This window comes from Stigmatopora argus, chromosome 15, assembly GCF_051989625.1.
Source record: "Stigmatopora argus isolate UIUO_Sarg chromosome 15, RoL_Sarg_1.0, whole genome shotgun sequence".
NCBI classification, from domain to species: Eukaryota; Metazoa; Chordata; class Actinopteri; order Syngnathiformes; family Syngnathidae; genus Stigmatopora; species Stigmatopora argus.
This window is the reverse complement of record NC_135401.1, coordinates 8,377,532-8,387,935: the sequence shown is the minus strand read 5'-3', so window position 1 is coordinate 8,387,935 and position 10,404 is coordinate 8,377,532. Positions and strand designations below refer to the sequence as shown.

General features: G+C 40.9%; 1 protein-coding gene across 1 annotated transcript; it reads right to left on the bottom strand.

Annotated features, from left to right (window-relative positions):
* Nucleotides 1-1,512: 1,512 nt before the first annotated feature.
* Nucleotides 1,513-9,126, bottom strand: LOC144089746 (thrombospondin-1-like). Its single transcript, XM_077620873.1, has 21 exons — nucleotides 9,055-9,126; nucleotides 8,413-8,972; nucleotides 8,251-8,329; nucleotides 8,017-8,106; nucleotides 7,737-7,846; nucleotides 7,319-7,444; nucleotides 7,008-7,104; nucleotides 6,673-6,846; nucleotides 6,417-6,593; nucleotides 6,161-6,334; nucleotides 5,801-6,081; nucleotides 5,505-5,723; nucleotides 5,309-5,416; nucleotides 5,013-5,172; nucleotides 4,791-4,909; nucleotides 4,260-4,494; nucleotides 3,952-4,179; nucleotides 3,584-3,855; nucleotides 3,409-3,506; nucleotides 3,187-3,326; nucleotides 1,513-3,099 (listed from the first exon to the last, which is right to left on the bottom strand). Exons 1-21 carry the CDS (start codon nucleotides 9,116-9,118, stop codon nucleotides 3,092-3,094), a joined length of 3,519 nt encoding a protein of 1,172 aa, XP_077476999.1. The 5' UTR covers nucleotides 9,119-9,126; the 3' UTR covers nucleotides 1,513-3,091.
* Nucleotides 9,127-10,404: the final 1,278 nt, after the last annotated feature.

The following is a 10,404-nucleotide window of genomic DNA, read 5'->3' as shown; positions in this document are numbered from 1 at the left end:
TTTTGGCCTATATCTGACTTTTGTAGAGATCTCGACCTCCTGAGTAAGTCCAAGTCGAATGGAAGTGGATATTTTTCAGACAATAGAGGCCGCTTTTGGATTTAAATCTGATGTTATTTCCTCTACAGGGGTGTCAGACTAGGGTTGGTTCGTGGGCCGCTTTAACGTCAACTTGATTTCACGTGGGCCGGACCATTTTAGATGTAATATTTAGATTTTTTTTTTTTTATAAATGGATTAAAAGAACTGGATTAAAATCCCTGAATATTCAGTTTTATATAGATCTAAAACAATGTTTATTTTAGCTTTTTTATATATTTTAGATTTTACAAAATGATTTTTGAACTAAAAACACAGAAAAAAATGATTAAAAAATTACAATTATTGATTTAAAAGGGGGAAAATCAGGAAATTGAATATACATCTATACTCTTCATTTTAATTTGATCCTAAAACAGAAAGTCGGTACTCATGATTTACTTTCCCGGGCCACACAAAATGATGCGGCGGGCCAGATTTGGCCCCCGGGCCGCCACTTTGACACACACATGTGCTCTACACTTGAAGTAGTGGGTAATCACAATAGACATGGAGGTCGGACTCCTCAACACATGTACAATCGTCTGATCAATCAAGAGTCTTAAGAAAAATCCTTGGACAGCGAACTCACAAGCTGCACATGAAATATGCAATGCTTTTGATTGCCAGGCAGATTTCTAAGTGTGCCATGTTGTCACCATGTGGATTACATATTTGTTTAGCAGAATGTGTCATCATTGTGAAGTTTTATGACATATTACATTACCATAGAAATATGTAGTTCTGGTTGCTACTCCAAATTCTCTACCTCACTGCAGTTCCTGATTTCTTGTCAGTCTGTGTCACTTTGGATGAAATGGATTTTCTGTTGTAATTCAAATGTTCCGAGTGATGCGGTTAATGCAACGTCTTCTGAAATCTATAGTGCATAGTTGCAGCATTCAGTTGCTTCACAATAGTCAGCCAGTAAGCAGTGGTGACCCTGTATCTGAGCCTAAAAGCTTGTAACGATCTATTTAGCAAAAAAAAAGCTCATTTCATTCCATGCATTCTTCTCAGTGACAATGTTAGGCAAAAAGACAAGACGATGGCACATAAGAGTCTGAATTTATCACTCCGGCTTCCTAAATTCCTTTGTCAGCTGATCTCATGCAGTGCTTGAAGGTTGAAAGGGATGCCTGCATGATGTGTAATCATATCTGTATGAAATTGCTGTTTTAGAGGGTTATATTTCATGGTGAGTTTTCCTGCTGTTGACTCCCAAGGATACTCCCTTTCTCCGAGACTTCAGCTAACCCAACTAATGGATTCCAGTTGCTTGACACAGCATGGTTCAACTCATTTTGCTTTTGTTAGGACGAGATCTCAATCAAAGTAAATATAACATCCAGGGTCTTGAACTATCTAGCTGACTATTCAACCTTTTGTTTGACAACTGCTCCCAGCCTTAAAAAGACGACGAATGACAAAAGATACTTCTTTCTCTTAGCGTTTATTTTTCTCGTCATATAACAAAATGACAAAAGAGTATAAACAGCAATTTTGGGGGGTAGAAACTATGGTACAAATGTTTATGGAAAAGCATCATAAAAATAAAAAGACCTCATATCAGTGTGCAAATGAGTTTATACAGACAGAAGCGTTTCCACAAGGCTACGCTTCAAGATAAATTATTTAAATAGCATGTATATACACAAATGACATAACTTCAACATCACAATAATTTATCAAAACAAAGGCACTGGAAAAATACACATAGATAACATTTCCTTTTTCATTCCTGTTTGGACTTTTTTTCTCCTAGAAAAATATCTTATATACAGCACATACCTGATAGTGTAGTCTAAAAAACAAGACCCAATTGAAGCCATTCATTCTCTTTCTTTTCTTTTTTTTAAGGAAAGTGATTTGCTTATCTGGCCTCAAAAGAAAAACCATTCATGAGGTAATATTTGTACTTAGGAGATCATTTTGTTTTTCCTTAGTCAAAAATATGACACGCGAACTCAGGCGCACAAATCATGCATGCTTTTCACATGCATACATGGTCCAGGGTCTAATGTTGATTTCAAAGAAGGGTAAGACTTAACTTTACAAAAACAAAACAATTGACTCATGATTGAAAATAAATATAGCTCTCGACGAGAGATGGTCTCAACGCACTGTGGACTAATATAAATATTTTTTTTCCGTTGTTGTAACTCTGCTCCGTTTTTTCCTGATTGCTTCAGTGCACTTCACTTTTTTTCAGACAATCAATTTCGTCAGACAATCGACTGATGTCATTAAGATCAATTCAGAATTACACCTGCTCCCACTATTTAAAATTTAAATCTTCATAAACGATCATTATAGATACACTACATATCAACCTTCCAAAGCATTGCGAAGTATACTTGCTTTGGGCCCTGTGCTCTCCTTTTTGTGCTCTTAACCTGAGAAGTTGTACTTTTGGCCTTCTCTATGTAGAAGACCTTTAGGATTAAAATTCGTTTGGATGGGTGACTGAACAGAATGGCCTTTTTTCCCTAACATTTTTTTTGAGGATCCAACGCAAACACATATACATTCAAACTGCACAATCTTAAACCCTAAAGCCACCCCCAATTGTCCATGGTCCCTCAACGGCTCCTTCAAAGAAAATATTACTCCAGCCAAAGAAAGTTCTCCTACTGCTTTCCTCAAATTAGTTGGTTAAGAGTCCACAGCAGATGTATATTAATGCTCAAGAATAAAAATAAAATGTAGAAGGATTTTTTTTTCCTTTTCTGTCCTTCCACAGAGAGATAACAGAAAAGTTCAGGTGTGCAAAGCAATAAATATAGCCCCCTTTGTACAAATGCGAAATAAGGGACCAAATTCTTCTGAACAGAGCTGCGCTCGACTTATGACTTTGGTGCAGAAATATCATTGAACGCTCATTTGGCTTTCATGTCCTGAGGTCACATTACCTCGTGCTACCACTCTTCCGCATCATTCTTCCCACATGCATTGTCCGGTTTATATCGTCACATTAGGAGACGTCCTTCCTCCAGGATTTCTCTTAATAGCATTATGTATCTGAAAGAAAAGAAAAACAGACACTTGAGTCTACTGTTGAAAGTTTAGAAAGGACCTAACACAATGTACATGGATTTTAAGCCTTACCTTTACATTCATATTTAAGGTCTGAGAAGTAAACCATCTCCTGGGAGAAGACGTACAACCCTAGACGTCCCCCAGCATGGGTTTTGTCAAAGATATTTCCAGAGTCAGCCATGATTCTCTTTCCCTCGTACATTACAACTCTAGAAAAACAATTAACATATTTAATTTTTAGATACTTTCAAATAACCATGTCAGAAATCTTTTGTGGTGTTTATAACTTACCTAATAAGTCCACTCTTTGGTCTATGGATCAGGTGCCATCTGTAGGCAGTGAAGTCCTTCCAGCCAATGTTCTTAGGGTCATGCCACAGAGTACGAACCTGTAAATCATTACCAATGTTAGAACGACTTCAATAGTTGACCAGGTGGACCCGTTGAGCCATTTTTTAGCGTTCACCTGTCCGGCAGTGTCTCCAGTGTGCCACAGTGCATTTCTCAGGTGCTCGCCAGGTCCAGTGGTGGAGTTGACTACTTTGATGGACAGGCCTGAGTAACCTAGAGCTTTCGTGGGTTCAGAAACCCAGTAGGACTGTGTGATCTGCTTCCACATGACCGTGTAGAATCGAGAACTTGATTGGTAGCCAAACACAAAACCGGCGTAGTCGTCATCCCGATCTGTGTTGACGAAGAAGGTTCCACTGAAGTCGACAGCGCTGAACTCATCATAGCCTGGTTGGGAAAATAGTATATTGTTTAGGTTTAAATTTGTCTTAATGGTTTGTAAATGAATTCTTTAACGAGGTTTGTGAATATGCGGTATCGTACCGACAGCAATGCCCGGATCACAGTTGATAGTCTGTACCAATTCTTTGCCCTGATGTCTGACCACCCAGTTGGGATCAATCTGGCTGGTGCCTTTAGGATCAAGGGGAACCATCTGGAATCGGCGGAAGTCTGTTTCACTGATGGCAAAGTTCTCTGGGCAAACATCATAAATATCTGGGATTTTGTCTTGGTCGAAATCGTCTTTGCACACATCGCCTCGGCCATCCCCTAAAACGAAAGGTAGACTTTATGAGAAACAAACTCGACAAATATGAGACATAAGTATAGTGATTGAAGAATTGACTCACCATCAGAATCCACCTGATCAGGGTTAAATGCCAGTCTGCAATTGTCTTTGTCATCGGGAATACCATCATTGTCATCATCATGGTCACAGGCGTCGCCCTTGCCATCCTTGTCATGGTCTGCTTGGTTGGCATTGGGTATGTAAGGACAATTGTCCAAATTGTTTTGGTGGCCATCTTCATCAATATCCTGGTTGTTGTCACACTTGTCTCCCACGAGATCAGAGTCCGAGTCAGTCTGTTAGAGAGAGGAATTTCTAGTTTTATGCCCTGAACAATGTGTGACCTATTGTTCAGTATGAGATGTGATTATCTGGATGGAATTTGAAAGCAGACCTTCGTGCTAAGGTATTTAAACAAGAACTGAACTACTCAATTCACATTTGGTAAGAAGTTGGATGAGGATGATACATTCCTCTCAATGTATAGCCTTTATAGCTTCCAGTCATATCTTTGCTGTTTTTTTCACAGCACACCATTGAGTTATGCTAAGAAATGAATAATGTAAAAATGGAAGCTGAGATCCGACCTCACCTGATCAGGGTTATGCTCAAGAGGGCAGTTATCACAGTGGTCTCCCACCCCGTCCCGGTCTGTATCCCTTTGGTCCACATTATAAACATATGGGCAGTTGTCATTCTCATTCAGAATACCTGTTGAGTTGAAGCATATAGTTGTGTTAGTCTATACGGAGCCAAGCCAATGTTTCCTTAAGACCCTGGGAAGCTTTGCAATCTAATAAAAATGGTCACTTACCATCACCATCAATGTCCACAGCACAGGCATCCCCTTCTCCGTTATTGTCAGTGTCGGTCTGGTCAGTGTTTGACTCATAAATACAGTTGTCACAGCTGTCACCAATATCATCCCTGTCTGAATCATACTGAGCAGGGTTGTACACTCTTGGGCAGTTGTCCTAAAGAATTATCAAGACAACGCAATACATTTGTTAAAAACACAAACACACTAATCTGAAATTTTGTATTACTATTGGTTCTTAAGGCTGATTTGTATTTGTTAAACCAATAAAACACCCTGTTAGAATGACTCACCCTCTCATCAGGAATACCATCATTGTCATCATCTTGGTCACATTCATCACCACGGCCATCCTTGTCATGATCTTCCTGACCAGAATTGGGAAGGTTGGGGCAGTTATCCTGCATAGAAAGCAAACAAAATGAATTAGGGTTAGCTGTTTCACATTTGTTTTCGGCCTATTGTATTTCACTAGTAGTTTGTGGTTACCTTCTTGCAATGGTAGGTAGCATTGGCCACACATAACAGGTCAGAGTTGGGCCAACCATCTAAATCAGTATCCTCTCCACAGATACGGCCATTGCCAGCATATCCTGGCTTGCACTCACAGCGGAACATGGACTCGGAAAAGACGCCCAAGTAAATGCAGTTGGCATTCCTGTTACAGTTGTGGCTACCGTCTCGGCATGGGTTACGTGGTTTGCAAACCTGAAAACAAAACATGTCCAGATTTGAAAACAGAAACAGATACTACATAATTGCCCAAAAAAAGTAATAATTCAAACCTGTTTTTTCGCAGTAGCTTGCTCCACTCCCCTTCCAAAGGGCTGAGGCCCAGAATAACGAGTGGGGCATTGCAGGCAGTTGTAACCTGGCTCTGTGTTCTCACAGCGATGGATGCCATTGTGTGTAAAGCAAGCATCAGGGACCTCTTTGCACTCGTCAATGTCTTTGCAGGTGATACCGTCTCCATTGTAGCCAAGAGGGCACCTGCCACATTTGAACGATCCATCTGGGAAGCTGATACACTTTGCGCCAGAGAAGCATGGGTTGGAGAGGCAACCGTCTGAAAAAAAAGTTTGGTGCTGATTTAGTAGTGTTGCAAACATCAATTCTATATATAATTTAAAGAAAATCCTGTTTACCAATAGGACAATCCTGTTTGTTGCACACTTGAGACACAGTGGATTCGCCAACACAGTCCTTGCCACCGAATTTGGGAGGAGGATCAGAACAGAGACGTTTGCGGTTCTGGATGCCTCCGTTGCATGTAACAGTGCACGTATCCCATGGTGACCAAGGTCCCCAGCCTCCATCAACTGAAAGTTTGAACAATTACAACAATCAGATTTTTTTTCGTCTACACTTCCAAGGAATTTTTAAACATAAACTTGAGCTTACTGGGACAAGGTGACTTTTGGCAGATTTCAGTTTGCCGTCCTTCTCCTCGGCAGTCCAAGCCACCCATCTGGGGTGTTGGAGAGTTGCAGAGGCGTATGCGAGTGATAACCCCCTCCCCACAGCTCACAGAGCATGAGGACCAGGGAGACCAATGGCTCCAACCGCCGTCTTGTTTGACTGCGAGTGCCAGACAAAACAATTAATTCCTCGTCCGTGGTTGCTTAAACAGATAAAAGTGAATTGAAGTGTTACTCACAGCGTTTGTCACATTCTTGGGGGAAGCAGTCGCGGGTTTGAACCGATGTTCCCTCACAGTTGCTATTGATGCGATCGCAAGAGCGTCCACGCTGCTGGATGCCACGACCACAAGTTACTGAACAACGGGTCCACTGAGACCAGGGGGACCAGTCATCCTCTGCAGAGTCACTTGCTGTTAAAAGAGAGGTGGTTTAAAAGCATGACCTTTTGGCTTGAAGCTCAATAGTACCAATTTGACTTAATATTAAATCATGAAAAATCATTATAGAGAAATGTACAGTTGATCAAATTTTGGCTTGAGAACATCACTTTATCTGGAGAAAGACCACTTACGATTTCCACATCGGGGACAGCATTCTCCTTCTGGCACAGTACCGTTGGCGCAGGGAATCAGTGGGCATGAGATCTTTCGACACACGGTGGCGGAGTTCTAATTGGAGGGACATGACAAGTTTCACGTTACGTTCTGTGGACCGAAAACTCTTGCTTTGTTGACGCAAATCATAACCCTAACGTTCATGCAGTGAAAACGCCCTCCTGCTTTCCTCTGATTATTTCAATGAGTTCTTGGCACACTTGCTTCTTTATGCTCTTTTTTATAGTGTGTTGTCTGCAGTAGTAAATGCACGTGTATATTCACTTACCTGGCAGGTACACTCAGTGCAGGCGTCCACGGTCCACTCGTCTCTGTTGTTGTATTTAATACCATTGTGGATGCAAACGCTGCTTTGCAGCTCCATTTCATCTCGAATCTTGGCGGTGACATCGGTCTGCAGGAAAAAACAGAAATAAAGTGAGTGAGGAGGGGGGCGCCAGCAGGGGACCAAGGATGGAAAACTTTGGTTTTGCCAATGTTCCAGTACAAATGAATCACTATCTGACATAATGATTAAGACATAGCCTGTCTACTGAATCAATGTAAATACGTATAAGCAATATAGTTCTGTATTCACAAGGTTCTCATTAGGAACTTGGCCACAGGCCTGGAACGACAGCGACAAGTGGCACTGGAACACGCTAACTTAGATGCTTGCAGAGAAGGAGCGATTTTGCAGAACTTACCACGTCACGCAGCTTGTTGGTCACGTGCTTCACCACCATGCCGAGGCTGCGCACCTCCTTGAACAGGCCTGCTACGTCCTCGCAGGTGAGGCCGCAGAATGAATGGAAATCTGCATGTAGTGAAGAATCCAAATATTGATGGAATATGCACATACAAACAATCTAATTTTGCCGCCTACCAAGAGAAATCTCTTAACACATTTTGTTTGGCCGTTTTTTTAGTCAGACCTTAACTAAAAAAAATAAGTCTAAATCTAACAGGCTTTGGAAATGTTCTCACCTTTAGATTTATGGCCTGTGTAGTCCGTCCTGATGGCGGGGCGGGAGCCGTTAACTGGGCTTTCCAGAGTTAGAACATCCGTCAAGGCAGCTGCGGGTGCGAGCACAATGCAGGCTCAATATTGTTTTTGCACATATAATTATTTGTACTTTTCAGTCCACGTCTTTGCTCTATACAGTAAAAACATTCACTAGAACAACTTCTTACAGGTATACTAAAAAACCTATTCCTTACCTCCATTTTGGCATCCCTTGTTTCTCAACACAGTCTCCAGCGATGTCCCAAAGACGAACCTCACATTTTGAAGCACTCCCTGTAAGACCGATGAGAATCATTTAGAAAAAAACATTGAAATCAAACTTGCAGCAGTAACGAAATAATTAACGAAGACCTTACCATAAATTTGTCTCTCGTTGCCCCCTTCCCAATCCTAAGCCTGGCAATGTCTGCCATCTCGTGGGACAACACTTTCTGGATTGGTTCGTCCATCTCGGACACGTTGATTTCCTCACAGCCCACAAAGAGTTTCACGCGGTCTTCCTGGAAGAACAGTGTGATGTTCTTCCAGTGTCCTGTAGCTAAAAAGGTCTCCTCGATGGACACCAGCTGTTGCTGGTCACTGGTGGAGTAGGAGACGTCCAAAGTGTTGGCTTTGCCGTTGGAGATGATCTCCAACACGGGACCTGAGCCGTCTTTCCGCTCGACAGTCAGGAGGCTTCCTCTGTTCCTTTTGGACTGTTTCAGGTTGACCAGGAGGATGAAGCCCCTCTCCAATTGGATGGCGTCAATAAGGTCCCCGAAGGAACTGTCAGGGACCGGCGGGATCAGGTCTGCGTTCATAACTTTGTACGCCGGGCTGTACGGGTCAGTCCCTTTGACCAAGGTCACACCATTATGCTTCTTGTCGACCCGCACCAGATCGAATAGATCATAAACACTGTTGTCATCGTGGCTCTCTGTGAAATAATGATGCGCACGTTTTAAAAACATTCAGAAATGGAAAACGTGTCCATTTGAGTCATCGGTCTGCATTCTCACCTGCAAAGATTTCCCCTTCACAACTCCAGAGCATCAACAGCAGGAAGATGCCACGCAGCATCATCTTTTTTACCCACTAAAATGAAAGCCAAAAGAAATCACAAATTACACATTTTTTCACCCAAATGTATCAGTTTTGAGTTTTACTTAAATATAGGGACAGTACTCGCCTTAAAAACCGAAGACTCCTTGACAATAAGAGTTATTTGGATGAAAAAGATGTCCTGTTAATATTGATCCCTTTTCGTTGAGGCACGAGTCAAAAAGTAGATGACTTTTTTTAATTTCCAATTAATGCTCTCAAGTTTGATTGCACTGAGTGACTGACTGCCTGTTAGGGTGCAAGTAGAGGCTATTTGAAGGGTTGAGAGACATTCCTGAGGCACAGGCTGCACCAATGAGAGGCCTGGAGGGCGGACCCTGGCCCTCTTACCTCACAGCTAGTCGCAGTCACATCCGAGACGCGCACAAAAATGCATTCCACAAGCTCAGCGGACAAATATTCCATCTACTCAGACATGCCAGTTCTGTGTGTGTGTGTGTGTGTATGTGTGTTCCGGTCGAATAAATCCTTTTAAATACGTATGCGCTATTATTAACATTTGTGGGCCCCTATTACCTTGAGACTTATAGAGAGGACATTTATTTTGGAAAAAATAAATAGATAAATAAAAACATATATATTTTTGAAAGTATATATACTGTTACAATTTTTTTCTCATGAGTGTTTTTAATTCTGTTTGTTTTAGCTCCCAGTTTACAACCTGAGTGTAGTTAAAGGAGTTTCACATTTTGTTATTTGTTAATTTGGCCACCAGGTGACTCAGTGAGCAGTGAGATAGATGGAACTGATTTGAACAGAATTATAAATGTATTGTGTTGTAAAATAAACATAACATACATAAAATGAATATGAATTAATTAATTAATATATATTGAAATTCAGTTAGCCCTAAAATATTGGCGGTTTTGATTGGACATTTAATGATACTTTAGAGCATAAATTAAAATTAAGAAAATAAACTATATGAGAACTTCAATCTTAAAGTGTAAAATGAGTCAAAATGATGAATCAGTGAGTGCTCACAAGACAATATGGCTTTAAAAAAATAATTGAACTTGATGTTAAAGGATGTTTTACGATATATATCGTTGATTGTAAGTAAAAAGCTGTTCTCAATTGATTTTTATCTGGGAAAAGTGATTACATAGAGTCATCCATGATTTATCAAGCTGATTTAAAACTCTCTATGTGTATAGAACAGTAATAATGTGTGCAAAGCTGTTGGTCAGGATCAAAATCACACTTCAAGCGTGTTTAAAAGTAGGTTAAACAGATAACTTTGACTA